Source organism: Amphibalanus amphitrite, unplaced genomic scaffold (assembly GCF_019059575.1).
Source record: "Amphibalanus amphitrite isolate SeventyFive unplaced genomic scaffold, NRLGWU_Aamphi_draft 000100F_arrow, whole genome shotgun sequence".
NCBI lineage: Eukaryota > Metazoa > Arthropoda > Thecostraca > Balanomorpha > Balanidae > Amphibalanus > Amphibalanus amphitrite.
The window spans coordinates 275,074-293,198 of record NW_024881595.1 but is presented as its reverse complement, the minus strand read 5'-3'; the positions used below and the strand labels follow the sequence as shown (position 1 = coordinate 293,198).

The window sequence follows — 18,125 nt, the reverse complement described above, 5'->3', positions numbered from 1 at the left end:
ACAAAGGGACCAGGCGCAATAACTTGCTCATCATTTCATTAAAGGAAATAGTTCACTTTCACGAAATTATTTTTTTTGCAACGATTTATGATTTTTTATGTTCAAAATAATCAGCAAAGAAAATAAAAGCTTTTTATAACAAAAGATTTTTTTTTCTATATTTTGATATAGGAAGAACTTTTCAGTTTCTGTAAGGCACAGGCGATCCAGTATGAAAAGAGCATGGGTCCCGAAAATTCTTCAGAAACAGAGAAATTATCGCAGCCACCGGCATTTGGGCGATCTGCTCGATCTGATAATGTTCCCCTGAATGTCCTAATTGATCAGTACGAGAATTTCTCTAGAGTTCTCGTAGATAATTTCTCTAGTTTCTGAAGAATTTTCGGGACCCATGCTCTTTTCATACTGGATGGAAATATATGCAAGGCACACATCCTCAACGCAAGACACCTTTTTCGGGACGAGAAATAGAATATCTTTGCCTAGGGTGATCGTTGGGCTGTAAAATCTCCTGATTTATGCTCGTCTCAGCCTAAGCTACAGAACTGCTATTCCAGTTCAAAACCCATGTTAAAAAGTGAACTATTTCCTTTAAATAACATTTCAGGCTGTTTTTTTTTTTTGTTCCATGGCAGTTCTTATAACCGCATGCCAGTAGCTGCGGAACACCTTCAATTAACCCGCGCATGACTGGGGTATTTTCCATAACGCGAGTGACTGGGGGGGGGGGGGGCTCTCCAGAGCCCCCCTCCTATCTCCGAAACTACTGGGCCGATCGTCAAAATTTGAACGGCGTCTGATAGCCCTGGAAAAACTGTCGAGCGAAACCTATTTTCATTGGCCTCGAGGTCACCGATGACGTCACAGGTCAGGTCAAAGTAAAAATTATCGACATTTTTGCTAGTTCACAATTTAGGCTCTGAGTTCTGACCACCGGACGGCCGGTCCGATCAGGCTCATTTTTGGTTTACGCACTCCTTGACGGATGCCTTAGATACCCTGAGGGTACCGAACTTTTACTTCGAATTTTTAAGGTCAAGACCAGGTCATCCTAGGTCACGAAAATTGTATATCATGTATCGGTCACGTGACGCATATTTTATGGTCCATTTTACTCGTAGATTTCGAAAATAGTGTCGTCTATGTCATTTGAGGTCATTGTCAGCTGAATTTACGGGAGGTCAGGTCACTTTCAGGTCAGAAAAGGTCGAATTTTGAAAATGAAATTTTTCAACAAAAAAGGTGCCTATCAGATGCAGTTTGAGCTCAGAAACACGATGGTGCCATTTATATTGCTGTACGACGTCAAAAACGTACTAAAATGGATTTGAAGAAACATAAATTGTAAAATTTTGACAATAATGCGAATAACTTGGCTATTTTTGAAGATATTGGGCTAAAACTTGCAAATGTAGTTCCTCAGTGTGTGTTCTATCACATATATTCCGGTTTTTGCGAAAAGTCAAAAACTTTTTGAAAAAATATATTTTTTTGTAATTGTAAATACATATTTTTCAAAATATTCAAAATATTGAAAATTCGAGATAGCAGTTTGATAGCTACGTGTATTTGTAGTCCACTCATGCAAAGAAAATGGATCTAGCTTTAAAACTGAGCTCTTGAGAGCGTTTGCCGTAATTCAGTATTTTACATATACATCGGCCGACATGAAGTCACTCTGACGTCATTTCCGGTCAAACTATGGTAGCTAGAAAGTTGAAATTTCAACACAAGGTGTCAAATTGATGCCTTTGAAGGTATCGCAAGTTTCGTGTTGATCCGTCAAACGGTTTAGAAGATATTGCTGAAAAACGGGAGAGGGGGGGGGGGGCTCTGTAGAGCCCCCCCCCCCAGTCATGCGCGGGTTAAGGAGGGGGGGGGGGGGGCACTGCCGACTTTTGGTCCCATTCTTTCCATGCAACGCCCATAGGGCTAATGTTAAAATGCCAAAATCATAGGGGGGCACGGTGCCCCGGTGCCCTCCCCGTTCCGCCGCCTATGCCGCATGCAATTTATCAACCCTCGCCCTGGCAGGGCATTTTTCATAACACGGCCTGGCAGGGGGGGGGGGTCGATGCGACCCCCCCCTCGCGATTGGCTCCTATGGCACCTAGAAACACCAAATTTGGTAGGTAGGTGGGCCCCCTGGAGTTCTCGCCCCTGTGCAAATTTGGTTGCTCTAGGTCAATATTTAGGGGGTTTTTGGGGGGTATAAATGTCAAAATTTCGCTAAAAACAGGTCAAAAGTTTTTCGCTTATAACTTTTGATCTATTTAAGATAGAGCAAAAAGAAAAGCACCAGTGAACTCAGCACGCCAAGGCGCGTCGAATGATATACTTTTTAGCTTGCTTAAGTGTACTTAAAGTTTTTCTTAATTTTTAAGTAAACTTTAATTAATTAATTAAGTTCAAGTTAACCAAATTGCATCATATTGCATATCATTCGATTCGGCTGATCACAAGGAACACAATGACACCATTTTTTAAGCTCTAGCGTCAATATGTGCCAAGTTATTGGCAAAAACGTGATTTGACCTCAGTTGACCTCATTTGACCTGACCCATGGATAAGTACACCAAAAAAAGAAGCACCAAGTGACCTGCTGTTATGTACTGTGGTTTCAAAGCACAAAAGTGATAGAACGAAGCGGATATCACCAGTATTTTCCGAATTTAGTATTTTCCCATAGGCTTAACATTACGACGTAATGACCTCTAACTGACCTCAGGTCAGTGACCTCAAAAAACCCGAACTATATGTTATACAACTCGGTGAACTTAGCACATCCTGAAAGTTTGAAGGAAATCAGTCAAAAACTGTGAGTTGGACAGGTGCAAAAAGAAAATTGAAATTTGACCATGACCTTGTACCGGTTTTTCTGACCTGGTGACCTGAAACAAGGTCACCCGGACCTGAAATTTTCAGGTCATATGTAAAAAGGTTGCCCCATAGGCTGTGCCAAATTTGGCGGCGCTGCGCGCCGCCGTTTTTACGCTATCTTCGAAAAACCTTAGGGGGGGGGGTCGCATCGACCCCCCCCTGCCAGGGCGAGGGTTAAGACATATCAATATGCACTGCCTACATCAAACTCTGAACTGACTAAATTCATGCTGCCAGAAACAATACTGGGGACTGTGACGAGCTACACCAATAAAGAACCAGTCACGATCTCAGTCATTCGAGCGAAGGCACCAATGCGCTATTCATTGCTTAGGTACTGTTGATTATTCAGTTTAATACGGATAATGCAATGCATAAGCAAAAAGTGATTTTCACATTATACTATTAAGAGCACCAGCACTGGTGCAGAAGTACATTTTCGTAAAAACAGCTCGCTCAGTGTGCAGGTAGAGCTCCGTTACTCCGGCAGCGCTGTGGCAGGCCGATATTACACGCCCCGGGAGCACGTGCAGTGTCGTCCGGTCACGACCCCCGCGCCGAGAGTGAAAGGCCCGCCATCGCAGACCACCGAGCGTGCAGTTAGCGACACGACGCTTTCTAGCGTTATGATGAGCGGTTCCAAACTGTTGGACAAACTCGGCTGGTTATTGTCCAGGGCCATATGTCATACAGAGCGCCACCTGTTTGACGTGGCGCATAAGCATTGCGGGATTTTACGCACCGGGTGTCTTTTTCGAAAGCAAAATAAAAGAAAAGAGCCGTGTTAATGTGGGATATGAAGATTATATTATCGTTATACCATGATTACCCAAGTTAGAGCTGGAAAAATATACACAAAACGCGTCTTTTTACGGTTTTCGTCTTTTGGATACCGGGTCGTTGGCCTAATTTATTGCCGAATCTTAAAAGTTTTTTAGCACAAGACCTTAAAAACATATAAGCATATTTTGTCGTATTGTTTAGCTTTATTAGTTCTTAAGAATTGAATACTTAATCGGACCACAGCAAATCGTTCAGGTCGGAGCTTTCGAGATGAAACTGCAAAAATTTGTCCGCGTTTTGTTATTGGGGTTCGGTAGTAGTAGTAGGTAGTAGTGGTTCATATTAAAAAGCCATCCACAAGACAAGTGGCTATTATGGCCTTCACGTCAATAAAATCGGATCATAACATGCAGGGTAAAATACACACTCATGATGTTACACAACCTAAAATATACATATAGCCTCCCCAGTCGGTATATTATCGATCACAACAAACTGAAACATTGCGCATAAAAATGAACGATTCCTTGTGAACTGAGAAAACTCGGGCCGGGGGGGGGGGATGGCGAAAAGGTAACAGCAATTTTCGTAGGATGTATGTAGGTATGTACGGGGTATCGAAGTGCTAACGACCAAAAGTATTAACGAAGAATGCATGCGGTGCGAAGACATTCATTGTTCAGATTCATCAGATTTCATGACATAACTTATAGGCTGCTTTGTTTCCCGAATATCAACTTTTCCGCTCAACGGACAACGCATAAGCTGGCCGTTGATTACAGTCCTTTCCAGCGACTCAGCCAGCTCCGTGTTAATTGCGGAGGCCCAGGAGCTAATGTTGGGGTTCGTGGATCGGCCTTTTGAAATTTGAGCCAAATGCCACGTAGAGGCTACGTATAAGCTTTTGTGGGCTCTCCGGAGGCCATGTGGGGTCCCATGAGACATGAGGAGTCCGTAGGAGTCCACGTATACATATAGTGCCTTCAAGAGCCGGGTTGTGAGCTGGTAGAGCCGGTAATGGCTTCCAAGTTCCTGCATTATGCCCCAAAAGACCGGCGAGGATCCAAGAAGCAGTTATGATATCTCGAGGAGCCGGTGTGGGTGCCCAAGAGGCAAGAACCTGTGTAGGGCCCTTATGGGCCTAGGTGGGTTCCTCAGAGGCCATCGTGATTCGTGGGGGTCCTCAGAAGTCAGAGGCCGTAGTGGGGACGTTCAGCAGCCAGTGTGGGCCGGAGGTCAGGTCCGCCCCCTGGAGCCTGCTTGCGGGCCCTCAGACCTCAAAGGCCGTCGTGGGGTCTTTGAGGCCAGCGAGAGGACTCCAGTTGCGGTCATATGGTGCATCAAGGAGCCGGCGTGGGGTCTAACAAACAGTGTGGAGCCTCAGGAGCCTGGATGGGATCCACATAGCATCTGCGTCAGCCCTCACAAGCAAGTGTATGTATAATGTATATGTTGCGGGCCAAGTGCGAAGGCTAGTCCATTCGCGAATGGTCTAGTCCAAGTGCGATAACGCACTTGGACTAGGCCGTTTGCGAATGGACTAGTCCATGTGCGTTATTGCAGTTGGCCTAGGCCGTTTGCGAATGGACGGGCGTTTATGCTCCCAGTCCAAGTGCGAAGTCAGGCCAAGTGCGAAATTGATCCAGCAAAGTGACGTCAACTTGGCAAGTCAACTTGGCATATGCAAAGTCCCGTGTGAAATGATGCGTGCAAAGTATTGGTAACTCAACCGGCGTCACTTAACCTGGCCTGGTGACCTGACCTTAGGTCATCTGGAGTCAGCATTTTCACACAATGTGCGCAGAATATGGAAGAAAAGGTATACAAAATTTGGCTTTGCTGCGCGCCGCCGTTTTCTCGTGATCTGTGAAAAACCACAGGGGGGTTGAAAGCAACCCCCCCTGCAGTGCGCAATGCAACACAACAGTTTTTCGAACACTCACCGCACAGCACTCACCACACACAAGCCGCACCGTCCCGGTACACCACACCAGAGCAGAATGAATCGAGCGCCACAAACTCGACCAAGGTCAGGTCGGGTCATCAGCGGGGAGCCCGGAGCACGGTACTAATGGTCTCCGCACACCACGCGACTCTCCGCTGTTCGAAGGTCACGGGGATATTTGACCTCCCCAGATCCAGATCGGTGGCCGAAGCCTGGCCAGCGGCAACACGTTGCTATAATTTCCGCGTTGTGCAGGGTTCAGCGGAAAGCCGCATCCCGAATGGACCAGGTGTGTGGAGACCTTAACCCAGAGTTGCGCCAGCTCGCAGATCTACTCCGGAGAACAAACTAAACATATAGACGCAGTGGCGTCGCCACGGATTTTCGACTAGGGGATCTGGTCGGACGGTCAGTCAAAGTAATCCCCACCAAATACTGAAAACTCCTGGGATTTAGACAATTTTATTTTGAGAATGCATCAAAATCGTTTTTAAAATATTTTATTTTATTATTGATCGATTTTCGTGGCCAAAAGTGTGTGTGCGTGGGGGGGGGGAGGGGCCGGGGGCGTCGGACCGGCATATTTTCAAGAATGTGTGTGTGTGTGGGGGGGGGGGGGGGTCCGGACCCCTCCGACCCCCCCCCGTCGGCGACGCCCCTGCATCGACCAGCGGTCCCCCATTCATTCGGAATCGTACCCCAATCCGAGGATCCATGCTTCCGGCGGCTAAGTGCAACGCCACAAACCCGTCCGTTCGCAAACGGCCTAGGCCATTCGCGAATGGCCGGCCATTCGCAAACGGACTAGTCCGTTTGCGAACGGACCGCCATTCGCAAACGGCCTAGTCCATTCGCGAATGGACTAGTCCGTTCGCAAACGGACTAGCCTTCGCACTTGGCCCGTAACATATATACGGGCCGGGCCCGTGGGCCGTGTGCCCCACTCTTGTCCTTGTCCTTGTCTGCATTTTGACAAATGCTGCCACCCTAGAAGCTGGTCAACACATGTGCTGCCACCTGCATGGAGAGCAGCGGGACTAACCACAAGCTAGGGCTTCTCGTGACATTCGAGATGCTCCAGTCATGTGATATCGGTTCGCGTACTGACCGCTAGATGGCTGGTCAGCTGACCCGTATCGATTATAGAGCTGCAAATGTTCAGTAGCAAATGATACTTTGCTTTATTATATTACTTTGTTCAAAAATATAGTAGATTATGAATTAATATTTTTTCCCTCTTACTAGCAAAATATTCGGTCGTAGAATAACCCATATTTCCGTAGTATTTTTGCATTAGTGGAAGCTGGTTGCACGTTTCCCATCGAATATCGATAAATTTGACGACAAATACGGCGTGGCTGCGCCAAGTAATGGCGTAATCGATCGAACAAAATTTCCCATTGGACATCGCCCGTTCGATTTTGGATTTTTGGAAAAGGTAGGTAAGGAGTGTAAGGACTCGAAATTAGGGAGTTGTTCCACTTCTTTCACTTCTCAGACAACGTACTAATTTCGAGTTAGGCCCTGCCCCTGTTCATTTATTAATATTTCGCGTTCCTTTTCCTTCTATGGATGATGTTATGAAATGATCGGTATTCTTCCTACTTTGCAGAGTTTTTCCAATTGAATTTTCATGACAGTGTCTCCGAATACATGAGCAAGTAAATGTGTGTCAGGAACAGATTTTCCTATTCATGTTATCTGTTAATAGTTAATATGATGCATTTACCCTGCTCATGTATCCCTTATTAATGTTGACGTTGGTTTGCCGACAAATGTAAGCCAGCGGCCCAGCATTTATCTAATTGATATACCAGGTGATTTTTCATGGGAGAGATGGACTAGTATGCATTTATCCAACACATTTTATTCTAAACATTTTTGCCTTGAGTATCTACCAATCATTTACTAACAATCAACATTGAACAATGCAACTGAACCACCTGCTTTCAAGTTTCAACCTCATGTTTGCACCTTCCAATGTATCGTCTGCATACATCCAAGTAAATTAAAGTTAACAAAACAAACTTCAAACATAATTAAATAATGGTAACCTCAATTTTATGAATGATGTTAGAAAATGATCTTATGCTCATGATACAATGAAATGATAGTAAAATAAAGTCCAAAAAGTATTATTTATCTAGGTACTGTAATATATGCCAAATGAAACGATGACACACATGTAACAAAAATTGACATTTTTTCAAAGCACATATTGATCTGTTCTCTTATAAATTTATGGGAGGGAACCATGAAAGATGCCTTTTAAAGTGTCCAATCATCCAATTCCAATCAAATATGTGTGTTTGTAGGCTTGTTCTGGCATTACTTTATCTGCCAAGATAGGCAGACTTGAGAAAAATTGAGTGACTGTACCTTTTTTAAATGTTCTATACAACTTGTCAGGAATTCAGGAGAGGAAATGCGAGTTTGAAAAAAATTGTGTCAATTTAAGCAGGTGGGTCTCTAAGTCTGCTTGCACTATTGCCTCACCAGGCACTCATGTGTGATGAGGTAAACTGCATCTTGCAACATTCTTCAAGCCTAATGCCAAACATTGTCTGAATCATCCTCACATTTATTAGCTGCCACCTGCCAGTATGGCTGAATCTGTTTCCCAATTGTATCAGAGCTTCATGTTGACATATTAACAGATTTCGTTAATAGGAATTCAGCAAAAAAAAAAACTTTTTTACTGGTTTGGTCGGCAGAAACCAAAGTTGATGGTAATCAACTTTATGGTAATCAACTTTATGACATCAGATTCAACTAATGACCTCTAGTCATCCTCTAGTCAACAACTCCTTTCACCTTCGGCTGTTTGGATAAGAAAAGTCTCTGGTGGCTAACCATTAATGATTAAACATCAGACATCCTGTAGATTAGGCAAAGTTTTCATACCTATATTTTGGCTGAGAATGGCATGTATGATGCTACACTGCAATGGTGCCTAATCAGACTGACCAGGTCCTGAAAGTTGCAGGGTGTATGGAGAAAAGTTCAATGCAAAATAAACCTGACATTTGCAGGGTGACACACACAGTAATTTGCAATTGTTGGTTTCACTGACATTTGTGGCAATGGCATGCTCCAATGTTTTAGGTGGATGTTAGCTAGGTTTTTCTTGCTGTTCACAGGTGAACATCAAATCAGCATGAAACATTTAACCCAGTGTGTGGTGCTAGGTCTGCTGGCATCAGTGATAAGTGAGTACCTACCTACTAATGTTCTTGCTGCCAAGTGCTACCTAGTTGCCAAAGATGACAAGGTGTCACAACCTTGTCAAAGACATAGGTACTGATAATGAAAGTGCAAGGAACTAGAAACCTTTAAAAGTACACTTTCTTCACTGGATTTGTTAAATGTGATCTTGATTTTTTGTTTGGTTTGTGATAAATACTTATTTCAACATAACATGGCATGGTCATAACACATCTTTGTCTCTGTTTCAGACTGTGATGACCTGTTTGTTGTGAACTCTCCGGAGGGCGGGATCGCCTTCTCGGACTCAGTCAGGGAGGTCAAGTCCAGTGAGCTGGAGAACATCCTCGACACAGTCTCCGGAGTCACCTCGCCAAAGGTCGGTAAACGCGCGGTGCTAATAATTCGTCCTGGTAATGAGCACCTCACTTTCACTGACAATGCTTTGAAGGGATTGCTCTGACAATTGAATGTTTATTGTTCACATCTCATGCGTCCTTCAGATAAGGAAATGACAGTCCATAAATCTCTGCAGAACAGTGTGAAAAGGTGTATCAATAGATTAGTCATTTTAGCTAACAGCCTGCTCTTGTTTACCTCTTTTGTTCAGGCTCTGCCCCTCCCACCTCGGCTCTAACCTCACACTGCTCTGTCTTCACAGGGGAGCTGGGCGGGCGCGCGCGTGCTCTCTCCGTTCCGGTACCCTCAGCTGGTCTCCCTGGTCACGGTGGCCGTCTCGGACCCCGAGCCGCTGCCCGGCTCCGACCACTGGAAACACTTCAAACTGGACGGACCCTCCCCGGACGCCGACACCGCCTTCCACAAGCTGCACGTGCGCCTGGCCGGCCAGCCCAACACGCTGCCAACAATCAAGCTCGAGGCCGAACAGGTAAACGGCAGGGGTAGTTGAAGGGTAGGGGAATGGGAGCAGTCTTTTTTTTTTTGCCTGGCACTTCAGCTACTGTGTCAAAACTATTTCGAGTTTGTACTGATTTGGCTTTCGATTTTGAGCTGTGTTTCATGACAAGAAGTCACGTGATTTGTCTTTTGTAAAAAGTGAGAGTTTTAGATCGTGTGCCCTTTTCGTTTCCCCAATGGTGAGGTTTGGCCCCAATACGCCCAGTGTCCTCGTGCTTTTCTGTTTATTCTTATAACCTGTCCTGTCTTCACGAACCTCCGTGACTGACCCCGCCGCCCCCTGCCACAGGATGAGGACTTCACGGCCGAGGCGCCGCAGTCTGCCGGCTCCCTGAACGCGTCGGAGCCGGCGGCGCGCCTGCTGCTGCGCGAGCTCTCTCTCCTGGACGGCGCCGGGGCGCAGCTGACGGAACAGCCGGGCCGGCGCGCCGTGCTGCTCTCGCTGCACGCGCTGCCGGGCGCGGCGGCCGAGGGTGCCGGCGCGGCGGCGGCGCGGCAGCTGACGGAGGCCGTGGAGCGGTACGCGGCGGCCGCCAGTCAGGCCACCGACGGCCGGGCGCTCACGCTGCTGCTCACCCAGCCGGTGGTGAGCCGGCGCGCCCGCTCACTGATGGCCGATCCGACCGTCGAGCCGGATACTGTGGACCTGAACCTGGCCGGAGTGTACTCGGACGACTACCCGGTCATCTTCAACATCCTGCTCATCACCTCCCTCATCCTGGTCTACATTCTGGTGGCCTTCTCCAGTGAGTATGCGCTCGGCTGTACCGCAGCGACGGGGCTGTTGCTAGCGGGGGTGGGGCGAATGACTGAACAGGATTTTGTTTGGTGGTTTTGCTTACGATTGTCTGTCAGTAATTTTTATTTATTTAAAGTTTTGGTTCAAATGCCTTCACTGAATGTGCTCATCATCGTTTCATCACGTTGTTTCCCAGCGCTTAGCTTACAACGATCGCGTTTCTATGCAATTATCTTAATCATAGCCGCCTATTCTTAATTTTTCCCTAGTTGCTTAGCCCATTACTTCCGACTAGCTTTCTATGCATTTGACCTATCTATTTGGACGATAGTGACGCCATTACGTCCCTTTGTTTCCAGTCATGACCGCCTACATGGACCCGGGTAAGGATTCCATTATCTACCGCATGACCAACCCCAACATGAAGAAGAACAACTAGGCGACACAGACGACACGTTCTTCCGTCACTGTGCCGCCACATGTGCGCGCATCGAAAGCTCCAACCCTCATCGGAGCAGCTGCAATTGAACACCCATGATCTGCGGTGGAATCACTACCGCCCGGCGCATTTATATAACAAGCGCTGGACTGGGACTGAAACAAATTCCTCGAAACGTATATGATTTGTCCTCATTTGTGATATATCCACGATGATACGACCCCAGTAGAAGTACTCGTTTATGTACATACAGACAGATGGAACATTCCATGCCCTACAGCCGTTTAGTCGTGTGAGTGGGAGGCACCCCCTGAGTTGTGTCCATCGGCGTAGGAACATCTGCCGTCTAACCGTGGCCTGTGTTGCAGCTGTCTAGCTCGTAATATTGGGTGCGACACAGGGGGACGAGTGCTGCCTCTGAACATCCGTGTTGTGAACAGTGTGTCTATATGTATGTATATGGCGGACGCAAAGTTCTCAAAGGCCAGAACCACTAGATATGGTGTTTTATTATCTGTTTGGAAAGGAACGCAATCGGAACGTAGAACAATACCGTAAAGGCAAACGCCTGGGATGTTAGAGAATGAAAAGGCGATAGTCTTTTTGTTTGTTGATTTGTTGCCATGGTGACAATTCTTGGTGGAGATGCGGACAGCCTAACGTTAGGAGGTCGAATAATCGAATCATGTGAGGAGTGAGTGTGACATGCACGTTTCACGTGTGTTGTGAATATCTGGAGACCTTTATGTAATCTTGTGTGGGATGCTACGTGTACGTTGAATATAGTAAATAAAACTGACTTAAATGATCGTAATGTTTCTTGTTATTTCGCCGTGGAATACTTGAGATTGGCGCTATCGTAATTTAAGCCCCCGTATACCGGTATGCTGAGGATTACGTCTTACCTAAAATCGGACAGGTTATGGTGAAAAAGGAAAGAGTGAGGAAGAGGGTACCATACTGCATGCGAGTATGCATGCACAATGCTGAATGCGCATAGACCTAAGACCTGTGGTATGCACCGATGTGCGCTGAAAACCGTGTAATCCAAATGTGCTCCGGTCGCCAGCGACATCTACAGCAATTGTAGCGATCAACGGGCATGCTGACGGTGAGACCTGGGTGGAAGCTAACAATAGCCTCATAACGCTAGCTCTCATATATCTTCACAGAGTGCTGTAGGTAACGCGAACGTAGCGACAAGCGGCAAGGGGCGTTAGATAGTTTGTAAACAATGAACATATTTGGGAAAATGTCTGGACAGCATGGGTCATCAACAGTCACTCTCACCTAACGGCTAACTGATTTTTTTTTTCTGACGAATTTTAATCACACTTGTGATCAAAGTCAAGATCGGAAAAACGACGCGTTTTGTTGAAGTAAATACAACAAAGGTATTCGAATGTGAACAGCCAAACACGCATGTGCATGCAGGTCCCAGGCCGTATATGCCCCATTGGCAGACAATGAAAGACACGGTGGGCACTGGGCATGACGCGAGTCAAAAAAGTAGTTCAATGTGATCGGTACTCGGTAGGTAATCTTTTAGTTAGCTTTTGCTGTTGCTATAGGTACAATATACATTATACATGCAGGTTGAAGCTAACAAGCTATTTCTATTGGTGTATCTTGTTGGTGATGTTTGCTTTTACCAACAGCATTGATCGTTCATCTGTGTTTGCAACAGCAGCTGCTCTACGGTAATGCCAAAAAAAAAAAATAGTCACTTCGGTAGCCGGTGTAGCGACCATAGATCTTAATTCGCACATTTACGGCAGTGGGCACGAGAGAAGCGCTATCGTATTTTCGTAAAGCAATACATGAACTCACCGGACAACGAAGCGTTACAGACCAACGGTGCATGGTTAGCTGGACATGAGGTGCAACTGTCCATAACTCATTCTCACATCTACTTCGCCAAATAAAACAGTCTATTGTAAAATACAGCTCGGCAGAGCCCCATAAATTAGGTGCACTGAGACGGCGCTCTGGCCCGCGGCTGATTCACTGCACTGTGTCTGAGCCGCGTCAGCCGGGGTGTAAAAATGACTGAGAGCACGGACACCACTAGCCGACAGCCGCTAGCGCTCTCAGCCGCTACCCCTCACCCCATGGTAAGCTTGCGTTCTCTGCTAGCGGCTGCCACTGTGCACGCCTGCCCTCGAAAAGAAGTGTTCGAGCAACGTTTCTGCTGAGTAGCCGCCTGGGGACCGAAGCCGATCGACGGTCCCCTAAATCAGTGGCGACATGCCGCGGGGCAAAAAAGGGCCGCTGGACCCCTCCTGGCGCGGCCAACTAAACGTACACATTACCCAGCGCCGCCGCCCTGCGTGCCGACTGTAAAAACGGACACAATTCGTTACTGGGACCGACCGTGACTATGATTTAGTGTCCACTGATTTGGAGGTGATTTATCTGTGATTAAAGGGGAACGCCGCCACGGGACGGCGGTGCCCGAACAGAGTCCAACGGGACCACACACCCGACATAAGCAATGATAACATTATATATTCGTGTGAGAAACACTGAACAGCGTTGGAATGGGCTGAGGCACCTAATTGCCTATATAAGCTTTCCAATAAATAGAAGATCCATTTAGGGTAAAACGGAAATCGCTACGTAACCATACATATAACACATGCTAATGAGCGCAACAGCCCTCAGTTGTCCGGTACACTTATCTTTCAAACAATGTGAGAGGATGAGAGCTCTGCAGATAAAAAGCTGCCAAAAGTCAAAGCGAGCGTGAGTGTCCATCACTTATGATTCCGAAAACGAACGGTGCAATTAACAGTTTCAATTCTGTAGGCATAATTTCATAACTGCGTTTCTGTTCCCCTCTGCGGTTTAACCCTCGCCCATGTAGGTGCAACCCCCCCCTGAGGTTTTTCGGAAATAGTGTAAAAACGGCGGCGCGCAGCGCCGCCAAATTTTGGGTACCTTATGGGGCAAACCTTGCGCATCTTTTGATAAAAAAAAATTGACCGGGTCATGTCAGGTCACGGAGTTATGACGTCACAAAGGGAACAGCCTCCGGCCGGATTTTCACAAACTGAGTGCCAACGCCCGAGGTTTCCTGCCGGTGGTACGGACATCGGTTGATGGATCGTGATGAAACTTCCCATGCATGTTGGGGCAAGTATTGGCTATCATATGGTATAAGAAACTTGACCGGGTCAGGTCAGGTCACGGAGCTATGACGTCACAAGAGGAACAGCGTCCGGTACTATTTTTGAAAAGCGCCCGAACCACTATTTTGCTAATTCTTGTCACCTCAATGGGAATATGCAGCAATATTAGCTTCTATAGGGAGCAAATGGACCTCCCAAATCCAAAAATACAATCAGATTTCAAAAATTTAAATTTTGATTTTTCGAATTTCTGCCGCCGACTGTGACCTTGCCGACTTCCGGCGCTCCCAACGCGCCATTTTTAGAGCTAGGGAAACGAAATACATACCAAACGATAGAGAATTGATCAAGGAACACGATAGTGAAGTTTTCAAGTCGATATCGCCCACCGTTTTGCCGCAATCGCCGCGGAAAGTTGAAAAAAGTCTATTTTTCCGAAAATTTGACCTTTGACCGGTCAAAAGTAGGTCAAATGTTGACCTAGGACCAAAAAATATACCACCAATCGCGAGATCTCGGCGAGAGCAATCCGATGGTCTTTTCCGCTAAGCTCTACGACGCTCCGTTTTCAAACGCCAAGGGGGGGGTCGCACCAACCCCCCCCCCCCCCCTGCATGGGCGAAGGTGGCAGATCGCCGTTTACGGGCGAGGGTTAAGGGGCGAAAGCACTTTGAATCGATTAATTAAAGCTATTAAAGTTATTTTCATGACGCGATTAGTTCCCAGTTCAGGCTTCATAGTGCACGACTATCAAAATATTTGTTTGTTTTGGCCTTCCTTACCGTCTTCCATTTTCACATGCAGGTAACGATCAGGTGCTGAGTGATTTATTACGACATTCATCAACGTTTTCCACATCCCCAATGGCTTCTGCTGCCCGCTGACCAGCGAATGGCGTGGTCCGGCGGCGGGCCAGCGCTGCAATATCTCAGAGTGATGACTTTATTTGGCCGCCTTCATGGCTCCGTTAGCCGCTCCATGTAGATGACTTTCTGAGAGGTTCGGCACTGCTGCACGCATCAATTTGAAGAGATAGACCGGCCGCGCTACAAAGAGGTAGGGCGGGGAGGGGCTCTTTAAATGCCGGCGATAATAAGCCTGGTGAAACCAGCTCGTCAGCGCGGTACGTGCGTGAAGGCATCTGCGGCCGATGACAAAGTGTCAGCTAAATACCAGCATGATTGGCCGCGGCCAAAAAGTGACAGCTCAAGCAGGGCACATTACCGGGAGAGAGTGATGATGGACGGAGAACAGAGCGCAGAACGGGAAGAGGGACGAGGTTCCGCCGTAGCCCTTTACCTATTCGTCCCCGGGTCTTCTAGCGTTCTGTACATAGATCGTCTTCATCAGCTGAGATATACCGACCCCGGACATTTGTGACACATCTTGGGTCAGACCTGGGCCTCCGGAGGGCCTATCGTTCGCTCCGATCGAGAAACCCTATCATTTACTGCACGCGCTCGACAATTGTGGTTCTGATACGACCCGGCCAGACTGCGATAACGCTGATTTACCGAGGCTCCAAATTAACGCACGTGCACCTGGACTGAATCGAACAGAGGTGGGCTGATCGGTGCAGCGAGAACATCACCCCTCCAAGTGCCCCGTCAAAGTTCGGCCGCGGCACAGCGTAATACGACCGACACAGATCGAACCCGGGCGTCTGCGATCCACCGCTTGATAGGCCGTGTTATGTGCTACATTGGAATGAACGCACACAGCGATGCACGTATGTTAATAAGCTGGCCAATAAACGTCAGATTAAAATAAATCAATTGAATGGAACATCAAAGGAATTGGGCACATGTGTGCGACAAAAAATTAGTGCGGTATGGGAACTTTATTGTTGAATTTTATGCCTACATTGGGAGACACATTTCTGCTATAGCAGAAATCATATCAACAGAAATCAGAAAGTCATATATGACTGTATCGTGATCCCCCTGGCATCCATTCGTTTTTCCACCAGGTCAGTCCCTTATCATGTAATGAGCATATAAGGGACGTTCCGTTGTTGATAAATCGCTATTACGTAGTCAAAATAGGTGGCTATACTTCTAATTTTTATGGAGATCTTATAGATACGAGTATCATATGGGCACCAATGAGATCACCAAATATACCTATCATCATACGAATCTTGGCTAACATTCCTATGAATGGCAATGATCGCTACCTACATTAAATCCACGAATTAGGCACACGGATGACGGAAAACAGAGTAGAAATATATGGAAATGCCATTTGGGGACGGCAAATTCAATGAAATGGCGAAGAGAAGGTACCTAGACCTAACTTGAATTGCTCAACAGCACTTCCTTTCGAACACCTTCAAAGACAAACAGCAGCCTAATGTGGCATCAGTTGACGCCCCTTTCGTTCAACGGACGCTGCCGTTTTCCCAAGATTGACAAAAACACCCGCAGTTTAACACCGAGCGGCAATAACAAATGAGACGGTGTTGTGACGGTGGTGTGGCAACAATGGCCTGAGGTTCTCCCTGCCTGGAGATTATTCTCAATCCTGAGTGGGTTGTGTGGTGGGCGAGACGGTCATTTCTGAGCCGATCAATCACCAGAAGAGCTGCCAGACAGAACTCCGACTCTCACAGCAAGGCCGGAATAAAACGCCTGAACAAACTGTGTCTGCAATTAAAGTTTGGAAGATTTTTGCGGACGAAGAACCAAACTTCTGAATAAGATAATTGAGAGACAAACGCTTTCAGCGTTAGGTATGAAAAAAATTCACCTTTTGAAGAGATGAGCAATCTTCGTCTTACTTGGTTAGTAGATGACCAATCTTATTGGTATTCTTTGTCAATATTGGCACTAAGCTTTTCTCTGTTGTTCATGATCTGACTTTGGTCTTTCCATGTACTTCAAACACATCTGCATGTGCAATGCAGGTGTGCAATGCGGGTGTGCCCAGCTTTCAGAACATACCAATGACACTCTCCTCCACCCGACAATGGAAACGGGTCGCAGATCGGCTCTAACCGCCGCTCTAATTAACGAGCCGGCTTGCACGCGCATGTCTTACTTCTGATCTCCAGCAGAGCCGTGGTGTGATGCCGAGCCGCAGCCAACGACATAAAACTCGGCATTATCTGATGACATAGGGCGAGAGCACAGAGCATCGGGACATGGCCCAAAGCGTATCCCACTCCCTGGCCAGACAGAGCGAACTAAGAGGCGAGATAACAGATTGAGTCGTAAAGTTTACTATCGAAGTGCTGTCGCTGTTGCTCGGTGAATGTTGACTACGATCACAGCAGGAGGTACGTGTGTTTGGCTCCTGCTGTGAAAGAAATATTCAGTAATGGCAGAAGCTTTTGAAGTGTCGCAATAGCAGGCGAGTCAATTACGACCACTAACGCATATAAAATATTTAATGTTAAGTCAATGGGCCGAAACCATGCCGTGAGATATACGAATGCTTTACGTAGATTTTTCAACGTCGACTCGTTCGATTGTTTAGCATTAAGCAAAGTCACCAGAAACTTTTACAAGGTTTTACAAGGAAACGTTTACAAGGAAACTTTTGAGAGCCGTTAGAAAGTTTTATGCTGCCGTAATTACTGCCTTATGAACGTTTAGATGAGGGCAGTACGAGTATTGTTCACCCCGTGCATTATTTTACACGCTTAAACCAACACATTTTGAATAATTTGATCATATTTAAAGGCACATGGCCCTCATATCAAAACTCGATAAGCACCATTCCACATTGCTCCACGCCACATCCACATATTCTCCTTCCACGGTCATACCAGCTGTATAACCCCATCCTGATGACACCATCCACATGCGGTACTGCGCAGTCGGACCCACCCTTTCCACCGTCTCCTACCCTTTCATGCAGTGCCTCGCCCATGACGCAGTCTCCATGACCACATCACCGTTTAGGCACGAAGTGCTGACGCCAGCGGGCCATGTCAGTGCCCGAGCTGCTGATGTATTCTGTGCAATGCTCACCGGGAGAGAAGACCGCAGTTCTTCCTCACATGAAGAACTGCGGCCGTGTATCTCTGACGAAGTTGGGGAGGAGGGAGACAATGAGGGAGAGCGGCGGAGAGATGAACCAGTG

At 46.8% G+C, this 18,125-nt stretch overlaps 1 protein-coding gene across 2 annotated transcripts; it reads left to right on the top strand.

Moving 5' to 3' along the window:
* The first annotated feature begins 6,931 nt into the window (after nt 1-6,931).
* On the top strand, nt 6,932-11,717 carry LOC122380517 (ATPase H(+)-transporting accessory protein 2-like). 2 transcript variants are annotated; one of them, XM_043363716.1, is made up of 6 exons: nt 6,932-7,046; nt 8,749-8,817; nt 9,064-9,191; nt 9,474-9,701; nt 10,020-10,476; nt 10,829-11,717. In XM_043363716.1, the coding sequence occupies exons 2-6, from the start codon at nt 8,766-8,768 to the stop codon at nt 10,906-10,908; spliced, it is 945 nt and encodes a 314-aa protein (XP_043219651.1). In that variant the 5' UTR covers nt 6,932-7,046; nt 8,749-8,765; the 3' UTR covers nt 10,909-11,717. The 2 variants fall into 2 exon arrangements, with proteins under 2 accessions (XP_043219651.1, XP_043219652.1); XM_043363717.1 differs by lacking the exon at nt 6,932-7,046 and adding an exon at nt 7,111-7,124.
* The last annotated feature ends 6,408 nt before the right edge of the window (nt 11,718-18,125 follow it).

What these genes read in the sequence shown, in the direction of transcription:
- LOC122380517 (XM_043363716.1), top strand. Translation starts at nt 8,766, where the DNA reads ATGAAACATTTAACCCAGTGTGTGGTGCTAGGTCTGCTGGCATCAGTG. An exon ending in CCGGAGTCACCTCGCCAAAG is followed by an intron (nt 9,192 to 9,473) that starts GTCGGTAAACGC and finishes CTGTCTTCACAG; the next exon opens with GGGAGCTGGGCGGGCGCGCG. An exon ending in TCAAGCTCGAGGCCGAACAG is followed by an intron (nt 9,702 to 10,019) that starts GTAAACGGCAGG and finishes CCCCTGCCACAG; the next exon opens with GATGAGGACTTCACGGCCGA.